Below are 26,048 nucleotides of genomic sequence, written 5' to 3'. Positions count from 1 at the left end.
AGGTCCATATGCTCATTCTGTGCACATACGTGGATGTGCAAAAATGCATCTCTGAATTGTGCATGCAGTTTCTGCAGCTGCATACATAATCATGGTAACTGTACATGCAAATGACCACATGCTTGTCTAACTGGTCAACCCTACACACACTTCAACACAATCATGGTAAGTGAGTACACAAGCTATGCAGGCATAGATGCCCAGGGAATTAGGATAAATCTGGCCCACATTGTGCTCATTCAAGGCTACCAGCAATAAGCTGGTCTCCAACATGTGCCCAGTATAAGAAATAGGTTTTCATGTGATGAAGCTTTAAATCAGGTTGTGTCAAACCCTCCTCCCCAAATATTGTGTTGTTTGAAATCTGAATCCATTTCTTTTATCCAGTTTCTACAAATGGCCCCCGTTAAAATGGTCCGAGCCAGAATGTTCACATCCAAACACCCCAATCCTGTGGTGGTCCATGTTGTGATCCTGCTTTGTGTGTCTTGGGCTCAATCTACAGTTAAATCAGAAACAGAATAGATAGCCCTACTCTCTCCTATGCTTATTCAGATGTTTGTTTGGGATATTATATTATATTATCAATATTATTTGCAGATGCATAGGCTTAACCACGCATATTTAGATACACATGAGGAATACACATATATATTTCATTCTATTGTTAAACACTTTAAGAGATTTATTTTCTTTTTCCCCTCCTCTCTGCACCTTATTCCCTCTCTGTATAGTTGTTTTTTTCTCTGCTTGGTCTTATCCCCAAATTGCTCTCTGTTATTCATTGGACTCTGTCCTCTGTCTCTATTCCCCACGCCGCCCAACAGTCTCTCAAACAGAACTTTAGGCTAATAACTTCAAGTTCAAGTCAGATCCTTGAACCTACTATGTCTGAGTAGTGCTGAATTTAGGTAAATTATAAGCTTGGAAAAAAGTGAAAGCTGTTTTGACTTTCCCTGAACTTGAGGGTCTGAGGCTTGGGGAGAAACGTTTCAGGTTGTCTATTTGCCAGTTTAAAATGTGAAGGTCATTACGCCTTTGGTTGCCCACAAAACACATGCTACTTCCTATGTCTTACAAAGCACCTATAGTAGAACCAGTCTCCATCTCAAAACATTTCCAGAGCAAAGTAAAGTACCCTCAGAAGTCCTGGACATGCCAGGACTTACTTGTACAAAGATCTCTGACAGGCAGCAATGCTTAAAATCGCGCTAGCTAATCAGGGTTTCCCTGTGATACATATTAATTAGGACCCTATCTGGAAATGACTTAAGTGTCTCCCTGGAACCATATCTAAGTTTTTTGTGAACCCGTTCAGCCAGTTTGCACGTTTGCAACGCTTCCCAGTGGCAGCACTGTACTTGGCCCCATAGATACTGAGCTGCTTCTAGTGAAATAGTCTTTGCTCCCAGTTTTCTCAAATTGCTCATTTCATGGGTGAACATCATGGGTATAATTCTCTGTGGTTCTCATTCTGCCCTTGGCTACCTTGGTCAGTGAAAATGTTCCCAAGTGTGTAACCCACAGAGAGATCTCTAATGTTTGGAGAAGGGGGAATTCTATGGTGGAGGTGACAAAACCTTTTTTTAGCATGGGGGCTTGGAGTTTGAGATGCTTGAATTCCAAGCTGATTCTGGTCCTATTATCCATTTTGTATTTAATTGATAGATATTGGGTTGAATTCATCCCTGGTTTAACTCCATTCACCACTATTTATCTTAAGAAATGCATCCAAAAATAATAAAGCACGTGCTCAATCTAAATGAAATGCGAACTTAAATCAAGCCTTGTAAAATTAGCATCACTATCAGGATGAAAACACTATTTTTTACTTGTATTTTAATAGCCTGTCCAAAAAAAAAAAAAAGATACCCAGGTGAATGTATTTATCTGAGAGGCACCTAAATCTGAGATGCACTTTTATTCAGCTTTGCAGGATCCACAGAATTTTACAGAGCTGTATAAAGTGCATCTCAGATTCAGGATATGAAAAGCCACTTTAGTGTAAAGAGTGGATTTCCATCCCCCCTCAGCTGTTTGATAGGAGACAGCAATCTGATTTTCTTTTCTTTTCGATGAAATAGACGCTATGCCAAGCATCCTCATAGTTAAAGACTTCAAGGACCCAGCCGTGGGAACATCTGGCAAGTGAAAGCTCTGGATATGGAAAACCTAAATGTAGAGGCTCATATTTATAAATTGGAAGGACCATCAGGACATCTGCTAACAAGCTTTCCCCCAGAGTCTGTTTGCTGCACATGGTTGTTCACAGGCAACAATAAACATGAGCATGGATCATGTGCACGGCCTGCCGTTCCTCTGAGTAGCTAAAGGAACATATGCTCTGGTTAAACATAAATATTCTGTTCTCACAACATAGAATCACAAGTGTTCGGAAACCTCACAGCAAAGTTCTTGTATACCAGACCTCATAGGGATCTGTTCCTGGATTGGGCTAAAAACAGCCTGCAAAAAATCCTTGCATTTACACAGAGTCAAGCCCACTTAGTAGCAACCTGTTCAATGGAAAATCCCATATTTTTCTCCAGACTTTTTTTGTACAAGGGTCCAATCCTGAGCCCAAAACTACCATGACCTCCAGTGGAGTTTGGAGTGTGAATCCTAATTTAGCACAATTGTGACCAACAGATCAAACATTAAAAAGTATGTACGTAAAAATCAAATTTCTTTTCCATTTATAGTACAAGCATCTTTCCTCCAACAGGTGCCAGCAAGCAGTACCTTACAAGCCTCTGAAAAAAAAGTAACAGAACAGATAACAAAGGATTCTGCTAATTGGTCCTCTGTTCTAGGTGCCTGTAGGACACTGTTCACAGACATCAAGGCCCAGATCCTTAGAGTATCTCTACTCTGCAGGCAGGAGGTGTGATTGCAGCATATGTAGACATACCTGAGCTAACTCTGAACCACTGTGTTAGGTGCTATACATACCCCTAGTACCTTCCCCAAATAGTTCGCTGCCCCAAAGCCCTGATCCTTCAAAAGCTTTTACAAGTGCCAGCCCTCATGTAAGTCTTTGCAGGATCAGGGCCTGAGCAGGCAAGACAGAAAAAGGGTGGGAGAGAGAGATACAAAATACAAACAAAAGATGGGGAATGGAGGCACAGAGAAATTAAACATTTTGCCTAAGGACACAGAATAAATCCAGCAGAGTCAGGACCTGAGCCCAGTTGGTAGTCCTGTGCCTTAACCTCAAGACCTCCTGTAAGTAGAATTCTACTATGCAGTCTGAGGGCATGCGCACCACCTAATTTAGTATAAGGGATATGATTGTTATAGCTTGGCAGCTACCAGTTCTTACAACCAAATCCGAACCAAACACTTTATTTATCCCATGCCAGACAGACCTGATGTGGCTTAACAAAACATGGTTGCAGCAGGGTTATACTTCTTCAAGCAAAGAAACTCAATATTATTTATATGTATCATAGATTATTAGGGTTGGAAGGGACCTCAGGAGATCATCTAGTCCAACCCTACGCTCAAAGGAGGACCAATCCCCAAATGGCCTTCTCAAGGATTGAGCTCACAACCCTGGGTTTAGCAGGCTAATGCTCAAGCCACTGAAACTATCCCTCCCCTCAAGTAATTAATGGAGACATCCTATCTCTTAGGACTGGAGGGGACCCTGAAAGGTCATGGAGTCCAGCCCCACTGCCTTCACTAGGCAGGACCAAGTACTGATTTTGCTCCAGATCCCTAAGTGGCCCCCTCAAGAATTGAACTCACAAGCCTGGGTTTAGCAGGCCAATGCTCAAACCACTGACCTATCCCTCCCTTCTTAAACACTAGATGCCATGCAAGTACTAGAAAACAGAAATGAAAGAGATATTTCTGTATAAGATCCATACCAAATTGTGTGCTTCCATTTTCATTCCTATTAGCACACCGAGAAGAAAGCAAGGGAAATTGTTCTTGGATTCCTGAGTAGAGAGTAACTATACGTACAAAAATCTTTGCCGATCTGGCCTCTAGCTTGATTAGTTTCACTCATTCACCTAGCTGGAAATATTTAACCAGTAACAAATACAGAATTTAGATTCAGAGACTGCTCAAAATCCTCTACCAGCAAGATACAAATGTTCAGTTCTAGATGTTTATTTGCCTCATTCTGCCAAAAAAAACCCAAAAAACAAAACAAACCCCCCCCCTTTGCTTAAGGTAGTTTATCGTTGAAAATAGTGAAGAGAATACAAAATGTGTTGCCTGTTTCTTCATGCTTCTGAAAGTCAGACAGTTGTGTAGGCTAATTTCTGCCCTCAGAGAGACATGCAGAAATGCCAGTCAAGTCAGTGACAGTTCTGTAGACAGCTCTGAAAGCACAAATTTGTGTGCACTTGACCAAAATAAAATAAAAAGTTGCAGTGTTTTAGAGTGCTAACATGAATAGCTAAAAGAACAGGAATACTCATGGCACCTTAGAGACTAACACATTTATTTGAGCATAAGCTTTCATGGGCTCCAGCCCACTTCATCAGATGCATAGAATGGAACATAGTAAGAAGATACATAGATACATACAGAGAACATGAAAAAGTGGAAGTAGCCATACCAACTGTAAGAGACTAATTACTTAAAATGATTTTAATTAGCCTCTTACAGTTGGTATGGCTACTTCTAGTTTTTCATGTTCTCTGTATGAATCTATATATCTTCTTACTATGTTCCATTCTGTGCATCTGATGAAGTGGGCTGGAGCCCACAAAAGCTTATGCTCAAATAAATGTGTTAGTCTCAAAGGTGCCATGAGTACTCCTGTTCTTTTTCGGATACACACTGACACTGCTGCTACTCTGAAACCTGTCATGAATAGCAAAATCATCCATGGACTTTTGGAGAATTATTTTTTTAGGAAATTTGTACTTCTGTAGCCTGCCCTATTTCCTACTGGAGAACCATAAAATGTCCTTTTTGATTGAAGGTACATTTTATGAAATCTGCTTGATATTGTCTCTTATAAGTGCCCACTGTACACAGAAGTGACATCTAGTGGTTAGAGTGGGAGACTGGGAGTTGGAACTTTTGGGTTCTATTCCTGCCTCTGATTTATGCACCTGGTAACCTTGGGCTAGTTACTAAGGCCTGTATTGTGGCTTCAAGGAACAGCTCTGCCCAACGGCAATACAGCCTGTCCCTCCCTCACCTGCAACACTCAGCTGGTTGATGTGGGGTGGGGGCCATGAGGTCACGCCTTTGATTCTTTGGGCAGATGTGCACATTATCAGAAAGAAAGAAAGAAACTTTGTCTCTAAGTGTAGATACTGCACCATATACTCCATGGTTATCAAAAGTGATGTAAATCTCTTAAATGATGACAAATAAAAAACAATGAGAGTTTTCTTTAGAGATTTTTTTGGAAAATAAAAAGTTGATAGCTCGGCATATTTCTTTGAAAACATTTCAGCAATGCAAGTTTCTCAAGAACATTAGGAAACTTAAGCCCAGTGAAACTAACAGAATGAACAAAAAGTAGGTTTGGACCCATAGCCTGTTTATCATATGAAATCATGGCTGTGCATCTCTTTAGATATGCCTGGAGAATAACAAATGAACCTTGTAGTTTTATAAGGTGAAAGACATTATCACCCCTAGCAGGCTGCCAAATTTGGTGTATTAGCGTGATCATGCTAGAGTTTAAGACACGTGTTAAAGTTTTCCATTTCTTGTTGTGATGCATGACAGAATTCTAAACTGAACACGTTTTACTATCTTAATTAATACACTGTGTGCACTTTGACCAACCTGCTAATCCAAGCACTAATAAAAACCAGGAGAGAAACTATGTCAACACCGTATCACAGGCTACAGTAAAAAGATTTGCCTCTTATTCATATTGCGCTGAGTTATGCTATGCCATTATTCAACTTCTGCAAAGATTCTATACACCCATCACTTTTACCAGGATACAGTAAATATTAAGCACAGATATTGCACCCAATCTTGCTTTCAGTTATGCCAGTGCAACTTCATTGACTTGTCTCATTTTATACTTAAATGGTATAGATTAGTGGCATAGATTGTCTTTTTGTTCTCTCTTTGTAGGCACTCTGATGATGATGATATATAATAATAAATAATAATAATAATAATTAATAGTGGGATTGCATCCTGGTAACTGAGACAAGAATGTGTTCCTCTGACAATAGCCTACATGGTGAAATGCAGTAAAGACAAGTGCAAAGTACTTAAGGAACTCAAACGCACAGTTACACAAAAGGGAATAACTGGCTAGTACTGCTGAAAAGGATTCTGGGGTTATAGTGGATCATAGTCTGAATATGATCAGTAATGTGCTGCAGCTGAGAAAAAGACTAATATCAATCTGGGGTGTATTAACAGAAGTATTGTATGCAAGACATGGCAGGTCGTTGTCCTGCTCTACTCGACACAGGGGAGGTCTCAGCTGGAGTATCGTATTCAATTCTGGGCACTATGCTTTAGGAAAGGAAGAGGACAAATTGGAGAGAATCCAGAGGAGAGCACAAAAAACCCCTAACCTCTGAGGAATGGTTAATAAAACTGGGCATGTTTAGTCTTGAGAAAAGACGACTGAGGGACTTGATAACAGTCTTCAAATGTGCTGTTACAAAGAGGACTGTGATCACTTTTCTCTTTGTCTACCGAAGGAAGAACAAGAAGTAACAGGCTTAATCTGGAGCAAGGGAGATTATGTTAGATAGCAGCAAAAACATTTTAACTCTAAGGGGAGTTAAGCTGTGGCACAGGCTTCCGAGGGAGGTTGGAATCGCCATCACTGGAAGTTTTTAAGAACAAGTTGGACAAACACCTGTCAGAGATGGTTTAGGTTTACTTGGTTCTGCCTCATGACAGGAGGTTGGACTTCATGACTTCTCGAGGCCCCTTCCAGCCTGACATTTCTATTAATCTATGTTAAAAGGCTCTTGTATTAAGGCTGCCAACTCATATGATTTTAGGGTGAGTCTCTTGATATTTGATGTAAAGCCTCAGTGCCTAGAAGTCTGGTGATCATACGAGAATTTATCTATCTGAAGCACCTACATCCCAGCGCCTTCACTACTGTCGCTCAGCACCTCATGGTCTTAAATGTATTTATCCACAAAACACCTCTCAGTGGCAGCGCAGTGCTAGTCCCACCAACAGCACAAGAAGAAGAACTCCACATGGACTCCTCCTGAGGGTTGAAATGACAGTCTGGACCTATACATTGAATGCTTCCGCCGACATGCACAGGCAGAAATTGTGGAAAAACAACATCGCTTGCCTCATAACCTAAGTTGTGCAAAACACAATGCCATCCACAGCCTCAGAAACCACCCTGACATTATCATCAAAGAGGCTGATAAAGGAGGTGCTATTGTCATCATGAACAGGTCTGATTACCAGAAGGAGGCTGCCAGACAACTCTCCAATACCAAATTCTACAGGCCACTTCCCTCAGATTTCACTGAGGAATACACTAAGAAACTGCAACATCTACTCAGGACACTCCCTACACTAGCACCGGAACAAATCAACATACCCTTAGAGCCCCGATCAGGGTTATTCTATCTACTACCCAAGATCCACAAACCCGGAAATCCTGGACGCCCCATCATCTCGGGCATTGGCACTCTCACTGAAGGACTGTCTGGATATGTGGATTCTCTACTCAAACCCTATGCTACCAGCACTCCCAGCTATCTCCGTGACACCACTGATTTCCTGAGGAAACTATAATGCATTGGTGACCTTCCAGAAAACACCATCCTAGCCACCATGGATGTAGAGGCTCTCTACACAAACATCCCATACACAGATGGAATACAAGCTGTCAGGAACAGTATCCCTGATGATGCCACAGCACAACTGACTGCTGAGCTCTGTGCCTTTATCCTCACACACAACTATTTCAAATTTGATGACCATATATATCTCCAGATCAGTGGCACCGCCATGGGCACTCGCATAGCCCCACAATAAGCCAATATTTTTATGGCCAACCTGGAACAACGCTTCCTCAGCTCTCATCCACTCACGCCCCTTCTCCACCTATGCTACATTGATGACATCTTCATCATCTGGACCCATGGGAAGGAGACTCTGGAAAAATTCCACCACGATTTCAACAGCTTCCACCCCACCATCAACCTCAGCCTGGACCAATCTACACGGGAGGTCCACTTCCTAGACACCACGGTGCAAATAAGTGATGGTCACATTAACACCACCCTATACCGAAAACCTACCGACCGCTATGCCTACCTTTATGTCTCCAGCTTCCATCCTGGGCACATCACACGATCCATTGTCTACAGCCAAGCACTGAGGTACAATCGCATCTGCTCTAACCCCTCAGACAGAGACCAACACCTATAAAATCTCCACCAAGCATTCTCAAAACTACAATACCCGCACGAGGAAATAAGGAAACAGATCAACAGAGCCAGACGTGTACCCAGAAGCCTCCTACTGCAAGACAAACCCAAGAAAGAAACCAACAGGACTCCACAGGCCATCACACACAGTCCCCAGCTAAAACCCCTCCAACGCATCATCAGAGATCTACAACCCATCCTGGACAATAAGCCCACACTTTCACAGGCCTTGGGTGGCAGGCCAGTCCTCGCCCACAGACAATCTGCCAACCTGAAACATATTCTCACCAGAAACTGCACACTGCACCATAGTAACTCTAGCTCAGGAACCAATCCATGCAACAAACCTCGATGCCAACTCTGCCCACATATCTACACCAGCGACACCATCACAGGACCTAACCAGATCAGCCACACCATCACCGGTTCATTCACCTGAACGTCCACCAATGTAATATATGCCATCATAGGCCAGCAATGCCCCTCTGCTATGTACATCGGCCAAACTGGACAGTCTCTAAGGAAAAGGGAAATGGACACAAATCAGCTATTAGGAGTGGCAATATACAAAAACCTGCAGGAGAACACTTCAACCTCCCTGGCCACACTATAGCAGACCTTAAGGTGGTCATCCTGCAGCAAAAAAACTTCAGGACCAGACTTCAGAGAGAAACTACTGAGCTTCAGTTCATCTGCAAATTTGACACCATCAGCTCAGGATTAAACAAAGACTATGAAGGGCTTGCCAACTACAAAACCAATTTCTCCTCCCTTGGTTTTCACACCTCAACTGCTAGAACAGGGCCTCATCCTCCCTGATTGAACTAACCTCGTTATCTCTTGCTTGCATATAGATACCTGCCCCTGGAAATTTCCACTATATGCATCTGACGAAGTGGTATTCACCCATGAAAGCTCATGCTCCAAAACGTCTGTTAGTCTATAAACTGCCACAGGATTCTTTGCTGCTATGACTAATGAGTTTCTCATAAAAAAATAATAGATGATTGATTCCTGGTCCTGATTGGGGATTATATTCTGATTGATAAATAAAAGATAACTAATAAAAATGAATGCTTTTACATAACACCTTTCACCTGAAAAACTCAAGTGACTAACAAACATTAAAGGGCCATTAAAGAGTTTGCTATCTGCTGTGTGACTCAGAAGCAGCAGGATAATATCACTACAGTGAGTAGAGCAAAGCGGGAAAAGATTTTCCTGTTCCATCAATATTTTTGAGAGTTCAAATTTGTTTTCCCTTCTTGACTCAGGACAAAAAGTGAAAAGCTGAAAACGATTCATGAATAAGGCTGTGAGTCTGTCATGGAGGTCACGGATTCTGTGACTTTCTGGGACTTCTATGTCTTCTGCAGCAGCAGGTTCGACTAATACCAGAGCTGCCTAAGCACCTTGGGCAGCCACCGGGCCAGCTATACTGGCTACTGCTGGAGCGGTCTCAGTGCCCGCCCTTCGCAGGAGCAGTGATGGTCCTGGGCCATGTTCTGCCACTCCCCCCCGCCCCCCCTGGAGCACCAGCGGTGGTCCCGGAAGGTGTGCTGCTGTCCCCATCAGCAGCGACAATGGTCCTGGGTCACACACTGTCACCCCCGCCTCCTGGAGCACTAGTGGTGGTCCCGTGCCACAGGCCACTACCACCCCCAGCACCAGCAGCGATCCCGGGCTACCCTCCCCCTCAGCACCTGTAGTGCCCCCGGGCCACCTCCTGCCCCAAAGCACCCACGGCGCCCTGGAGCCCCCCCTCTAGAGCACCCACAGCACCTCCAGAGCTCCACTCACAGAGAACCCCAGATTTATTCAGGGGTATACAGTACAAGTCATGGACAGGCCATGGGCCATGAATTTTTGTTTATTGCCTGTGACCTTTCCATGACGTTTACTAAAAATACCCGTGACTAAATCTTAGCCTTATTCATGAACTGAAAACCTGATTATTTTTTTTTGTTTGGATCAATGGAAATATTTTGTTTAGATTATTTCAAAACATTTTTTTTCTTGTCCAATAGAAGTTGTGAGGGCAAGCAAGTTAATTAGTTTTAAGAGAGAGCGGGACAAATTTATGAGTGGCATTGTATGACAGGGTTGTTTGGGATGGGAGGGGGCATCCCTGGATGTTCCTTCTAGTTTATGTTTTAATGTATCTAAAAATCTCATGATTCAGGGCTTCAGCCAGTCTCCTGCAAGGGTCAGGAAGGGATCCCCCCAAGTATTCTCTCTCTCTCTCTCTCTCTCCCCCCCCTTTTGGTCTCTTACATGAGTATCTTCAGGAATGGTCATGGGGGGAGATGGGATATGGGATGGGGATGGCCAGTGTTCCGAGATGGCACAGAGTATTCTCTCTCTTGGGTGCTTGACTGGCCGTTTCTTGCTCACATGCTCACAGTCTAATTGACTGCCATATGTGGAGTCAGGATTTTTTTTTCTGCCAGGTCAGATTGGCAGTGACTCTGCAGGTTTTTCACCTTCTTCTGCAATGTGGGGTATGGATCACTTGCCAAGGTCATCTAGGTATATCTAACTCAATCATTAGGTCACAGTGAGGCCTTGGTCACTGGTATATATCAGTCTCTCCTATTCTCTGCTTGTGACACTTGATCATTTAGTCTCCTCTGGACTGTAATACTTTGGTCTAATTTTGGTTGTTGGGTTTAGTGTGCGGGTGCTGGAGGTCAGACTACATGCTCTGGTGGTCCCTTCTGGCCTTTAACTCTCTGATTATTAATTTCTTTCTTTTTGTTTCTTTAGTTTTATCCTTTTTCAGTCTCATTAGCTTAAATTTCTAATCCAAAAGTCATTTTGAACTGGAAAAGAAACATTTTTCATTTAAAAAGTTCTGAAACTGTTTTTCCCTTTACTTGGGAATTTCATCAAACCTGATTCTGTTTCGTGAATTTCAGTTTAGACCAATCAGCATTTTTCAACAATAGAACAATTCACTGAAAAATTCCCAACCAGATCTAATTGCAAGTCATCCTGATGAAGTTGGTGGGACCACTCAGAGTAAACATGATTCCTAGCTGTCTGTGTTTTCCAAAGCTAAATCAGGGCTTGATCCAATAAAGCACAGACACATCTTTAAGCACATGTGCACTTGGGACTATGTGCAATGGAGGTATGCACATACTTAAAGTCTCACTTCCTTACTTTTAAATCAAGAAAGCAATACCATCCAACCAAAATCCCACATAGCTATTTCAATGGGACTACTCACGAGAGAACAGCAAACAAGATTTGGCCAGGAACTTTGTATTTCATTTCATAAAAAATAGAACTCCTTAAGAACAAATGTAAGAGTCTCCAAGTCACTTAGGAGACATTTGGAAGCTGATGTTTACACTGAACTGGTTAATAACTGGCTGCATTTTGTAGTCACTTGAATATTTTTTGAAAAGCAATAATTAAAGCTTGTTATCTAACAAGTCAGAAGGAAATCAAGCCAATATCCTTTCTTGTTTGAGGGCAGTCATGGATGCATCACGGTGATATCACAAAGTTATCTGAAAAGAAAAAAATATCTGGGGAGAAGGAAGAAGGAAATGGTGGATGGGGAGGTATTTAATATTTAATCAGGAAGTGGACACAAGTTGCAGTAACTTACTTAGGTTACATACTGCAGTGAAAAAGAAGATCAGATAGTTTTGTTGCCCCTTTATGATGCTCTGGAGGTGACATGGCCTCAGTCGAGGGGGAATTTCCAGGTGGTGCAGGGTCAGGGTAGCAGCTCTATATCCCCATCTTGCAGTTCCTTAGTGTAGGGAGCCTGAAGGAGGCATGGACTGGCAAGGCAGACATCGTAGGGCTCTGTGGGTCTAGCACCCAGAAGGTGGCATCTTCATTCTGTAACCAGCTTGCGATCCACGGCTCATGACCCACTGTGGACACAGACCAGAGGAAGTCCCGCCTCAAAGATCTCTGACAGAGACCAGCCCCATGGCTCCTGATTGTATTTTTATATAGGGTGGGGAGCCAGAGTATTCCAGGAAGTGTCTAGGCAACAGTGTGGATTCCCTGTAGCTGCCACAACCATTCCTTGCTCCTGACCTCCTGGCTTTCACCTCAACTTGATTTGTACTTCACTTTGTGACTCACATCCTGAAATCTGACCCTTGGTATCGGCCCTGACCTGGAACCTGACTACGCACTCCTCTGCTACTCCCTGCCTCAGGTTTGTCCCTGCTCTGACCCTTGTCCTGACTGCCTGTTTTGGGTACCTGACAGGCCTGGCTTAAGCCTCTCTGTTCCTGGCTGCTGGAACTGCTCGTTGGAGTCACAGGCAACTGGTCACAAGTTAGAGAAGTCCCAAGGCTACTCGCTAACCAATGCTGGGATCTAGACAGGGCTCCAGCCAATCTGACAAGAGGGGAAACACAAACCATAAAGCCACCATTACCCCCTCTCCATTTCCTGTGTTGAGCATAGATTGGCTGGAACAGAGAATGGAGCCCACAGTGTCCATCAGTGGCTATGCGTCCCTTTAGCATTCACTACATTAAACAGAGAGACTGATGGAATATTTTAAACAAACAAAACTCCAATAATGGAAATTTCAGTCTCAAAGCCACCGTATGGAAGAAAATCATCTGACCACAATTTACCTGTTAGACTTCAAAAGTGTCTTGGTCTCCTAAAAAGAAAAGCAACCTTCTCTTTAATGAAACTAAGTACTATATTTCAGCACTGTGTGTTGTGAAAAGGAAACAATTTGGATTCATTTACTAAAATTTACCTTTCAGATGCAGTTAAGCAGAATTAAAAGTTTGTACAAATTGACAGCTTTCTGTTTTCTATCATTACAGTGTCTTGAAGGAAAGGATAACATACTAACTGGCTTAAATTCCAGCCCAACTGATAAGGTTCACTATATGTGGGCAAGATTAGGGTAGTTTATTGCACATTGTCACTCTTCATTCATCATTGGCTTAAAGTTTTTAGGCTGAAATAGCTTTCATTTTGAAAGGAAATGTATGTTTGTAATGTTACTGCATTCATCTGGGGTTGAACATTCACCAACGGGCTATCAAGGAAATGCCATTCCAATTTACAGTGGGATTTTATTTCATTTTCAGCCAATAACAGACCTGCAGTTCCATGGCTACATTAGAAACACTTAGTCCTTTCCTTCTTTTCTGACCAAGTCTCCTCCCCGCTTTTTAACATTTTCTACTCACCGTCAATGCACTCCACAACTCCACCCCATTACCATCTCTTGCTCAAGGCTCCGTGAGGCTGTTAATCACTGATTTGCCCCTGCTCTGCCCAGTCCTTCCTTCTCGCCATCTCATTTGTCCCTTTCACTTCCTCTAGACTCTCTGCCTTCTTCCAAATTATCTCAGCACCTGAAATAGATCGCCATTCACCAACCTCCTTGCCTCTTTACCTGTAAGGAACTTCTAAAGACCTTCTATTCTATAAAGTGCTCAGATGACAATGTCAACAACCGACGGCGTATATAGTCTCTACTGTCTTGTAGAATTTTTTGCTTATGGTTTTAGAGTCTAAACCCTTAAGGGCAAGGACCTGGTCTGCTTGTCATTCAAACGCCTACAGTATAGTGCCATGTACATTTATTTATTCTTTCAATTTATTTCCCTAAACATATAATCAGTAATTAGCTATCTATATTAGAAGAGGAAACTAAATTGACAGTGTCAATGGAAACAGTAAAACTCTCCCCATCCTACTGAAGCTGTGACCCATTCAGTGCAATCCATCCATGCTCCCATCCCCCCCAAAACTTCCCCCTTTCCCCGCTCCCCATCCCTGCTAAGGTAGCTGAACTGCTCAACATTTTTTCATCAAAAATGTAGTTTTGTGGAAATCAAAATGTTTCATGTAAAGAAACAAATTTAAAACAAAATGAAGATTTCTGAAAATTGAAATGAAACCATTACAATTTTCATTTCATTTTTGACAACCAGCATTGCCATTAGAAAGGGAAATTTTAATTTTGTTTAAGGTTTTTTTGTTTAAAAAATAATCAAAATTAGCCATGACAAATTTTGGAATGAAACTGTTACATTTGAAATTTTTTTGATGGAAATAAAATTATATTTTTCAACCCCCACATATGAAATAGTTCGGCTTTGTAACAAATCTTGGCTTTGTCAGAGAAGCAAGGATAGGTGAATTCCAGATCTAGAAATCTTCTACCAGAACACCCTGATGTTATACAAATCTAGAGAATATCAGTTTGTCTGTGACAGCTGGTCCCAGCTCTCAGGATAGAATAAAACGAGAGAGACAATCTCTAAAATAAATAATAATAATGTATGACATTAAATGACTCATCTTTATTAGACTATTTCAGATGGTGGCTACAGCCCCAGAGCAGACTAGAAATACTGTATGAGTTAAGGCCTTAGTGGAACCATTAATTATGGATTTCCTGTCTTTTATAGGTTGAATTCAGACCTTTGATGTTCCTTTAACATTGTTCTCATTTGTTCATTTCCTTTGTTTCTGTATTGGAAGCTTAAAAAAAACACCCTAAGATTTCCATGGACATGTAGGAGATGGACTTTTAATCCACAGTCCATAAAAGCCCTGCAATTCATGGCTCATAAAATCCTCTAATCCATGGTCAATAAAGCTTTGGAAAAGAGCTCTGAAACATAGTGATTTCATAGTTCAGCAGGGTTCAAACAAGAACTTTTAATCTGGTTTAAATTTGCATGCGTGCTCCCCCACTCACACATTTGGCTTTGAAACTCAACTGAAAATATTGAAGTTTGAAGGTTCTGGATGGAAACCTACTGAGTTTTACATGGTTTTCATCTGAAATAAAAATGACACAGGTTCCCCTTCCCGCCCCAACTTATCCCAGGTTTCTGCACCTTTTCCTCTTGCCAAGTTTCCAGTGTATAACTTAACCTGATAATAGGGAAGCTAGGAAACAGCCATGAACTGGAAGAACATTCTTGGTATACTGGGCCAGAGCCCAGGATGGTGTAAAATCAGCATAGCTCAGATGGGGAGCTAGCCCATTTAATTTATCTTCAGTTAAGGAGTCAGGTTGGCCTCAGAATTATTCTATTGCACCCGTTCAGGGAATAATCATACTGCAGACGCTAATAACTTCAGTCTTATGTTCTACTACAGCCAATGGGAATGGAACCATTTAAAAAATAACACCCTGTACAATGCATAGCACTAGCCCCAACGTGCAGTTGATGCTGATGAAACAGAACTGCCAAAAGCACAATATGCAGCAGCTATTTTGTAAATTTCAATACCATATCCATTTTATTGGGAAACCAAAGCTTCCCATGAGCCTCTGATTTTGGATTAACAGTTTGCAATTTTTTTTTTAAACGGAAGTTGTTTTAGAATTGTAACAGTACCAAAAACATCTGAAAGCACTAAAGCAGATTTTTCCCCCCTTCTCCATTTTAGGTCTTTGGTCTCCCACCCAACCCCACATATGCCTCCTTAGAAACACTGCCGCAAAGCAAATGTTATGCAAAGTCTTGTTCATCATAGGCTCCATGAGCCAGAAAACTGACATTTTACCATGTCCTCAGTCCTCATCGAATGGAAAGGAATAAAAGGTTCAGATTCAGATGAGATCCTGTAGGGGTAGTAAAAAGCATCTTTGCAACACTAAGCTGGGGAACCATCCTTTTCAAAACCATTTTTGGAAGCAATACTTGTTATAAATAAAAAAAATGAACAGCCAATTCCATTCAGCCGTTTGAACTCATAGCTACATAGCATAGCAGGTATCCTGGCCCGTTAGCCTGAATTTACAGATAATTCAGGAAATGTGGCTAACACCCATGCTCCAACCAGATCTGAGCCTTTAACACACCCTTTTGTCCCACATGATGTTGAGCTGGGACAGGCAGTCCTATGGAATGCTGGGACGCTGGAGGACTTGATACCCTTCAAATGGAAAACAAAGAGGTTGCCCTCCTCTGGGATAACTCAGATCACAAAAGCCAGGAATGAGTGCATGAGAGCTGGGGTCAAAGTGGCTCCATCTGTGGAACAAAATTCCAGATGAGACCAAGAAAATCTACACTCTGACCATCTTTAAGAGACACTGCAAAACCTCCCTCTTCCAAAGAGCCTTTCCGCCACAGCACAGGTCACATTCAGAACAGTGACACCCTCACCTGTCCATACACCCAGTCGAAATAGGAAATAAAACCTGTATCATCAGTAATTCAACCAATCACAACATAAAATAGTTTGAAAAAAACCTACAAAATACACAAATAAAGAGAAATATCCCAAGCACAGTTTTCACCCCAACACAGGAGAAGTACCACAGACTCCGTGCTATTGTTATCAATTTTAGATGGAAGGCCGTCAGATATTACTGTGATGCATACCAGTATGTAACCCTAAGGTGGACATCTATATTGATAGATAAGTAGCCAGTTCCAAATAATGTTTGTTTCATTTCCTTTGGTGTGCTAGCTGGCCTGTATAAACCTGTATTTTAAACCTCATCATGCCAACCTCTCTCTTTTCCTTTCCAGTTTTGATCCAATGTATCTATAACAGCTTAGCCTTCATTCCAACTCCCATATTCCCCCCTCTATGCCTGAAATATATCATCACACATCCCAACCCCCACTCCTTACCCCCAGAGTCCCCTCATGACTCATGGTTTGTTACATCAGCCTATCAGTGGGAGTCAACAGTCAAGTCTTGAGACAATGGGGAGGAACAAGATGCTGGAGTAATAACAATCACTCACCTGTCTTCTATTCGAACCCACAGGTCATTGAACTGCCTTTGGCGATGGTGTTTGTGCTGCTTCTTATTCCATTTCTTCTGACGGCCAAACTCTTCCAGCTGGCTGATGCTATCTGGTAGCAGGAGGTGAGGTGGAAGGCTGTCTTCTTCATCTGACTGAAGAGGCATCGAAGAGGGAGAAGACACTGGTACATGCTCAAAAATATGGACAGCAGATGCAGCTGTTCCTGAGGACCCCCCTGAAGAAGGGCTTGTGTTCTTTGTCTTTGAGCTGCCAAACACATATAAATGTAGTATGTAAATGGGTAACCAGTCTAACAAAAGTCTGATAGAAAGAACTATACCAGCCACTGTGAAGGTACATGAGGAGGTGAAGGACTTTTCCTACAGCAGGTTGGGAATTTTTTGATGAAATGTTTTTTCCCCTCAGAAAACACCAATTTGTCAAAACAGAAACTTTTCATGGGAAAGTGTCAGTTTCGACACATTTTTCAACTTGAAGAATTTTTGAAAAGAAGTTTTGAAACTGTCAGAGCATTTCATTTCAGTATTTTAGGAAGGAAAGATTTCTGGCTCAAAACATCTTTTTGGTTAAAAAATTTAAAGGCAATTAGAATACAAAATTAAATTAAAAAGGTCAAAATCAAAACAAAAAAGTTTTCATTTTACAGAAAAAGTCAACATTTTGACTTTTCATTCTTGTTTGGGACAGGAAAAAAACTGAAATAAAACATGTTCAAGGGATGGTAAAACCTTCTTCCTCTCAGGTCTAGCTTTTACCTGTGGTAAACTGTGGTACTTCCCATGCCTGATGACCTAAGATACATTTAAATAACAAGGTCTTCAATCTAGCAGAAAAAGATATCACATGATCCAATGACGGGATGTTGAAGCTAGACATAAGACCATAAGAACGGCCATACTGGGTCAGACCGAAGGTCCATCTAGCCCAGTATCCTGTCTTCCGATAGCGGGCCAATGCCGGATGCCCCAGAGGGAATGAACAGAACAGGGAATCATCAAGTGATCCATCCCCTGTCCCTCATTCCCAGCTTCTGGTAAACCAAGGCTAGGGACAGCCATTGATGGACCAGCCCTCTAAGAATTTATCTAGTTCTTTTCTGAACCCTAAATTCAGACTGGAAATAATGTGCACATTTTTAACAATGAGAGTAATTAACCATTGGAACAACTTACCAAGAGCTGTGATGGATTCTCCCTCACTGACAATTTTAAAATCAAGATTGGATGTTTTCCTAGAAGATCAGCTCTAGGAATTATTTGGGGGAAGTTCTGTGGCCTGTAGTATACAGGACGTCAGACTAGATGATCACAATGTTCCCTTCTGGCCTGGGAATCTATGAATCTTTGAATAATATGACCTAAAGAGGGGAGGGAAGCAACGGGAGTATAACTCCACCTCTTCTTGCATCTTACACACTCCCCCCATGCACTGGTCCTCCTATTGAGGTAGTGAGATTTTGCATCACCTCCTACTTTGGTCTGTGGCTTATACGGAACAAATGAGTTCTTACGGTGGGAAATCACATTATTGTTAACAAGCAGTTACCTTTGTTGAGGTCAAGCTGTATATAGGGTGGAAAGATATTTCCTTCCTTTCTTTCCTTTCACTTTTAGAAGAAAACGCATTTTGTAGCAAACAATCATTGTCTTGACTGTTACGGTAATTATATTTGGGCAGCCAAATTTGGGCTAGCAATGGGGGAACCTTATTATGTTTGAGCAAGGACGATCCAGTAGTTAGGACTATAAGCTGGGATGTATAAGACCCAGGTTCAAGTATTATTATCCCCATTTTATGCATACAGCGGTTAGGAGACTTGCCCAAGAAGTTTATCCTAGTGCTGGGATTTGAACCCAGGTCAACTGAATCCCTTCACCACTGCCATCTGAACTACTTCCACCTCTTGCATCTGCACACTTTGACTGGAACTGCTATGAGAAATGTGGGTTGTTGTGTGTGTTTTTATTTTGTGTTTTGCTAGAATTTCAATAATTCTTGCTTATGGTCAGGTTAGAAACAGAATACAACAGTCTCTCTCTCATGGGAATGACAAGGTACCCAGAACAAAGGCACAAAAATAATACAAAATCAAAGGGAAACTTTTCCTAACTTAAAGAAAAGCTAATGTTAGATTTGAGTGAAGGTTCAACTGGGGCAAGATCGAATCTTCACCTACTGCAAGAGTGGTCCAAAGGGGTACAGCTAGAAAAAAGTGGCACAAAATGCATAATCAATGTGGCCTGCAAAACTATTCGTATTACACCGAAGCTATGCCTTTTCTCACAGAAACAGTTAAAGCCTGGTTAAAAGTTTTGCCTCCTGAGTGAAACCAGTGAGTAACAAAAAATTCTTAGCTTCACTGGTGACAATTTACAGAATGTGCTTCAAAGTGAAACCACATGTTTCATTATGGAACATTTTGTTCTAGTCCAAAAAAGATTCATATCTACTACTATTAGTAGCTAATTTGTTCTTAAATCTATTAAGATAGTGGAAAATGACTTTGTTCTGAGAGCTATCTCACATTGCCCCTAAAAGTCTTTCCAATGTCACTCATCTGGATCCTAACTGCTACTAGGCATTCACTGTTGCTTACAGAAAACTTAATAAAGGCACCGTAACTTTTTGTCATTCAGTGGCAACAACAACAAGACTCTTCAAAGCTCAATAATGCTTCTACACCCAACAAAGAGGCTGCTCTCACTAAATTCTCTAGGTTTGTTTTGAATTCTAAAAAGATCTGATATTTCATGTAATTTCAAGATTTCAGTGAAACAAATTCTGACACCTTTAGTCACAGTGAGTAGCACTTTACTCCATGGAGTAAAGTATTACTTAGTATAAGGGCATCAGAACTTGTCCCAATGAGATTCTGCTGCACGACTCATGTTGAGAACATTAATAACAATATTTTGCATTTCTGTGGGGTTTTTCATTGAAGAATCTCAAAGCTCTTCAAAAACATTTATTAAGTTCCCCAAACTCATGCAAGGTTGTAAGAGATAGATAGGGATCCCTCTATTCATTGTTAAAGCAAAGCTATCCCCAGAAGGGGATATGAAATATGAAATGGCAGAACTACTAAATATGCTATGTAACCCATCGCTTAAACCAGCCTCTGTACTGCATGACAGGAGAATAGCTAATATAACTCCATTTTAAAAAAAAGTGTCCAGAAGTGATCCTGGCAATTACAGGACGATAAGCCAAAATTCATTATCAAGCAAAACTGGTTTAAACTACAGTAAAGAACAGAATTGTCAGACACATAGATGAGCACAATATGTTGGGGAAGAGTCAACACAGCTTTTGTAAAGGGAAATCATGCCTCACTAATCTATAAGAGTTTTTTGAGGACGTCAACAAGCATGTGGACAAGCAGTTGATTCTGTGTACTTGGACTTTCAGACAGCCTTCATCAGACTCCCTTGACAAAGGCTTGTAAGCAAAATAAGCAGTCATGGGATAAGAGGGAAGTTCCTCTCGTGGATCAGTAACTGATTAAACGAAAAGAAACCAAGGAGAGGAAAAAATGGTCAGTCTTTACAATGGAGAAAGGTAAATAGTGGTATCCCCCAAGGATCTCTATTGGGACCGACCACTGCTGTTTAACATATTCATAAATGATCTGGAAAAAGGGGTGAACTGGGAGCTGACAAAGTTCACAAAAGATACAAAATTGCTCCAAAGCAGACTGCTCTCCAAAGACTCTGCTCTCCAAAGCAGAGAAGAGTTACAAAGTTGTTCTGACCTAATGGGCTATGGATCAGTCCCTAAATCCTCAATGTGCCACTTTGAGTATTTATGCTCATCTTACTGTGATAGTAACAGGAATAAAATAGTAACATACCAGTGTGTCTATATAGTCACTAAGCATAGTAAGCCCAGTTATATTAAGAAGATGCCACAGAGATAAATGTGATGCAATGGGCTAGACAGAGAAAATGGACTCAAGCAGGGTGAAGGCAGGATGCCAAGAAGTGATGCAAATGTACCTAATGAGGTCTGAGGTTGTCAGATACAGTGGGGAAGGCACTAGCCTAAGGTTAGAGAGACCTGGATTCAGTTTCCTGCTGCACAACAGACCTCCTGTGGGATCGTGGTCTCTCTTGTGCCTAGGTCCCCATCTGTGAAATGGGGATAATAGCACTGCTCTACCTCCCACGGCTGTTGTGAGGATGAATACATTAAATGTTGTGAGGAGCCATTCAACTAAGCACCTAAGAGAGATAGCGTATGCATATACATTAAAACTGAGCTTTGCCCCATAGCTGAGTTAAATGACATTTTTGTGGAACTTTTCCATTGATGGTTATTTCTGCATCTCCCAAAATGTTTCCGGTATTCTGAACAATCTGCAAAAAGGTCACCACAATAATCTCTTAATGTGACACCTGGCCAATCCACACCAAACAAACTACCATATATGCTCATTTCTACAAGGAGAAGATTTGGAAGTGCAACTCATGGTTGGGGAAGTTCTCTGGCCTGTGTTATGCAGGAGGTCAAAGTAGATGATCACAATGGTCCATTTGCACCTTGGAATCTGAATGGTTTCTCAAAAGGTGCACTGAGACATCAGAACCCAGCATTTACCTGGTGCCCCAGGTAAGTCACTCTGTTTTGGCCTATTTGACACTTTTTGGCCTTAACAGTTAGTCCGGCCTGCCTGATGTGCTCAAAGACCTTTTCCAGGTGTAGTAGGTGTTCGGGCCAGGAGTCTGAAAAAATGGCCACATCATCGAGGTAGGCAACTGCATATTCTCCTAGTCCTGCTAGTAGACCATCTCTGGATTCTATCTTTCCCACAAACGCTGCCACTCATATCATAACCTAGTCCCAGATTTGGACCTTAGCATCTAAAATATGGGGGTTAGCATGAAAACCTCCAAGCTTAGTTACCAGCTTGGACCTGGTAAAGCTGCCACCACCCAAAAAATTAGAGTGTTTTGGGGCACTCTGGTCCCCCAAAAACCTTCCCTGGGGACCCCAAGACCCAAATCCCTTGAGTCTCACAACAAAGGAAAATAAACCTTTTCCCTTCCCCCTTCCAGGTGTTCCTGGCGAGACACACACAAGCAAGCTCCTGAATCTAAACAGAGGGATTCCACCCTCCCCGTTTCCAGCCTTGAAAAACAGAAGTACCGAGAGCTAATCTCTCTTCCCTCCTCACCCAGAGGGAATGCAAAGTCAGGCTAGTAAATCTAACACACACAGCTTTCCCCCTGACTTCTTCCTCCACCAATTCCCTGGTGAGCACAGACTCAATTCCCTGGAGTTCCCCACTAAAGAAAAACTCCAACAGGTCTTAAAAAAAAAGCTTTATGTAAAAAGAAAGAAAAATACATAAAAAATGGTCTCTCTGTATTAAAGTGACAAATACAGGGTCAATTGCTTAAAAGAAATATGAATAAACAGCCTTATTCAAAAGAATACAATTTAACACATTCCAGCAACTACACCATGTAAATACAAAAGAAAAAAAGAATAACCCCTATTGTTTTTATGATCTCTGTACTCACAACTTAAAAACAGAAAATTAGAAAAGCAGGAAACAGAAATCCTCCCATAGCCGAAAGAGAGACAGGCAGAAGACCAAGAACAAAGAACTCACACACAAACTTTCCTCCACCCAGATTTGAATAAGTCTTGTTTCCTGATTGGTCCTCTGGTCAGGTGTTTCAGATTACTTCTTTCCAGGTGAAAGAGACGTTAACCCTTAGCTATCTGTTTATAACATGCTCATTTCTACAAGGAGAAGATTTGGAAGTGCAACTCATGGTTGGGGAAGTTCTCTGGCCTGTGTTATGCAGGAGGTCAAAGGAGATGATAACAATGGTCCATTTGCACCTTGGAATCTGAATGGTTTCTCAAAAGGTGCACTGAGACATCAGAGCCCAACATTTCTAGATTTTGTCACCTTTTCCCTTGTGTCAAGAGCTCATAATGTTCTGAATTCCTAGAAGATTGGAGCTGGTAGAGAGGAAACTTTGTAGGCTGAAATTCTGGAAAGCCTTTTCAGAGAGTTGGATGACCTATCCCTGTTAAAATTCATGGGGCAACCAAATCTCTTTGGTAGCTTTGAAACTCTCAATAGTAATTCCTTCCACTACTGTTATACACAACCCATGGGTTGTAAACTCGATATTTTGGAACATTCTTCAGCAAGAGGATAAATAAATAGTTGAGCAATTACAACATTTTGTAACCTAAAGAAGGTCATAAATCTAACCACTCTCATTTTTAGTGTCTGGTGCATTGGGACCAGCTGAGTTGTGAGAGCTGTATATTACATTTGGTTGATATTTGTTCCATTACTTTTGGATCAGTAATCATCTCACTAAGACCTAGTAGATCAGTGTCTGCTTTGCACAGTTAGATCTGTGACATATGACCCTTCAAATACCACTGGAAAATGGCCCCCAGGAATGACAACTAGAAAATAAAATACTGTGAATCTGAGGTGGAAATATATCTCTAGGAAAAGTGGCCATAAACTCAATTATTTGTCATGGCTCTCACTTAGAAATGGAAATATAATCAGGAGACCATTCAAGGAAAAATAAAATAATAAATAAAATCCCTAAAAATAGGATACAACAAGAACAAAAAAAAGCTAGTTCAGCAAGTTTTAATAGCATAAGAGTGAAAATATTTTGAAATTGATTTAATAAATTCTAGAGATCATGTTTTTTTTCCCAAATTTGGTTATTATCCCAAACATATTTAACCAGAAATGTAAACAAAAAATGTAGTCTAACAGAATATGAAAAATTAATCCAACTATATTATATGAACATTTGTAAGCTATTTTGTCAGATCATAGACTCATAGACTCATAGACTCTAGGACTGGAAGGGACCTCGAGAGGTCATCGAGTCCAGTCCCCTGCCCTCATGGCAGGACCAAAAACCGTCTAGACCATCCCTGATAGACATTTATCTAACCTACTCTTAAATATCTCCAGTATTGAGATTCCACAACTTCCCTAGGCAATCTATTCCAGTGTTTAACTACCCTGACAGTTAGGAACTTTTTCCTAATGTCCAACCTAAATCTCCCTTGCTGCAGTTTAAGCCCATTGCTTCTTGTTCTATCATTGGAGGCTAAGGTGAACAAGTTTTCTCCCTCCTCCTGATGACACCCTTTTAGATACCTGAAAACTGCTATCATGTCCCCTCTCAGTCTTCTCTTTTCCAAACTAAACAAACCCAATTCCTTCAGCCTTCCTTCATAGGTCATGTTCTCAAGACCTTTAATCATTCTTGTTGCTCTTCTCTGGACCCTCTCCAGTTTCTCCACATCTTTCTTGAAATGCAGTGCCCAGAACTGGACACAATACTCCAGTTCAGGCCTAACCAGCGCAGAGTAAAGCGGAAGAATGACTTCTCGTGTCTTGTTTACAACACACCTGTTAATGCATCCCAGAATCACGTTTGCTTTTTTTGCAACAGTATCACACTGTTGACTCATATTAAGCTTGTGTTCCACTATGACCCCTAGATCTCTTTCTGCCATACTCCTTCCTAGACAGTCTCTTCCCATTCTGTATGTGTGAAACTGACTGTTCCTTCCTAAGTGGAGCACTTTGCATTTATCTTTATTGAACTTCATCCTGTTTACCTCAGACCATTTCTCCAATTTGTCCAGATCATTTTGAATTTTGACCCTGTCCTCCAGAGCAGTTGCAATCCTCCCAGTTTGGTATCGTCTGCAAACTTAATAAGCGTACTTTCTATGCCAACATCTAAATCGTTGATGAAGATATTGAACAGAACCGGTCCCAAAACAGACCCCTGTGGAACCCCACTTGTTATACCTTTCCAGCAAGATTGGGAGCCATTAACAACTACTCTCTGAGTACGGTTATCCAGCCAGTTATGCACCCACCTTATAGTAGCCCCATCTAAATTGTACTTTCCTAGCTTATCTATAAGAATATCATGCGAAACTGTATCAAATGCCTTACTAAAGTCTAGGTATATCACATCCACCGCTTCTCCCTTATCCACAAGGCTCGTTATCCTATCAAAGAACGCTATCAGATTAGTTTGACACGATTTGTTCTTTACAAATCCATGCTGGCTATTCCCTATCACCTTACCACCTTCCAAGTGTTTGCAGATGATTTCTTTGATTACCTGCTCCATTATCTTCCCTGGCACAGAAGTTAAACTAACTGGTCTGTAGTTTCCTGGGTTGTTTTTATTTCCCTTTTTATAGATGGGCACTATATTTGCCCCCTTCCAGTCTTCTGGAATCTCCCCCGTCTCCCATGATTTCCCAAAGATAATAGCTAGAGGCTCAGATACCTCTTCCATTAACTCCTTGAGTATTCTAGGATGCATTTCATCAGGCCCTGGTGACTTGCAGGCATCTAACTTTTCTAAGAGATTTTTTACTTGCTCTTTCCTTATTTTCTCTTCTAAACCTACCCTCTTCCCGTAAGCATTCACTATACTAGACATTCCTTCAGACTTCTCAGTGAAGACCGAAACAAAGAAGTCATTAAGCATCTCTGCCATTTCCAAGTCTCCCGTTACTGTTACCCCCTCCTCATTGAGCAGTGGGCCTACCCTGTCCTTAGTCTTCCTCTTGCTTCTAATGTATTGATAAAAAGTCTTCTTGTATCCCTTTATTCCCATAGCTAGTTTGAGTTCATTTTGTGCCTTTGCTTTTCTAATCTTGCCTCTGCATTCCTGTGTTATTTGCCTATATTCATCCTTCGTGATCTGACCTAGTTTCCATTTTTTATATGATGCCTTTTTATTTTGGAGGTCACGCAAGATCTCAAGGGTAAGCCAAGGTGGTCTTTTGCCACATTTTCTATCTTTCCTAACCATCGGAATAACTTGCTTTTGGGCCCTTAATAGCGTCCCTTTGAAAAACTGCCAACTTTCCTCAGTTGTTTTTCCCCTCAGTCTTAATTCCCATGGGACCTT

General features: G+C 41.5%; 1 protein-coding gene across 2 annotated transcripts in view; it reads right to left on the bottom strand.

Moving 5' to 3' along the window:
- Positions 1–26,048, bottom strand: part of TRABD2B (TraB domain containing 2B) — a 417,779-nt gene that overhangs the window by 9,076 nt on the left and 382,655 nt on the right. Inside the window, exon 6 of one of the 2 annotated variants that reach the window (XM_030573890.1) lies at positions 17,083–17,352. The exons of the other annotated variant lie outside the window; for it this stretch is intronic. Within the exon in view, the coding sequence (XP_030429750.1) occupies positions 17,083–17,352 (270 nt within the window). The remainder of the gene's footprint in view (positions 1–17,082; positions 17,353–26,048) is intronic. 2 annotated transcript variants of the gene reach the window in all.

Source organism: Gopherus evgoodei, chromosome 8 (assembly GCF_007399415.2).
Source record: "Gopherus evgoodei ecotype Sinaloan lineage chromosome 8, rGopEvg1_v1.p, whole genome shotgun sequence".
Classification (NCBI taxonomy): domain Eukaryota; kingdom Metazoa; phylum Chordata; order Testudines; family Testudinidae; genus Gopherus; species Gopherus evgoodei.
The sequence above is the reverse complement of the archived record's forward strand: the minus strand, read 5'-3'. Positions and strand labels throughout refer to the sequence as shown.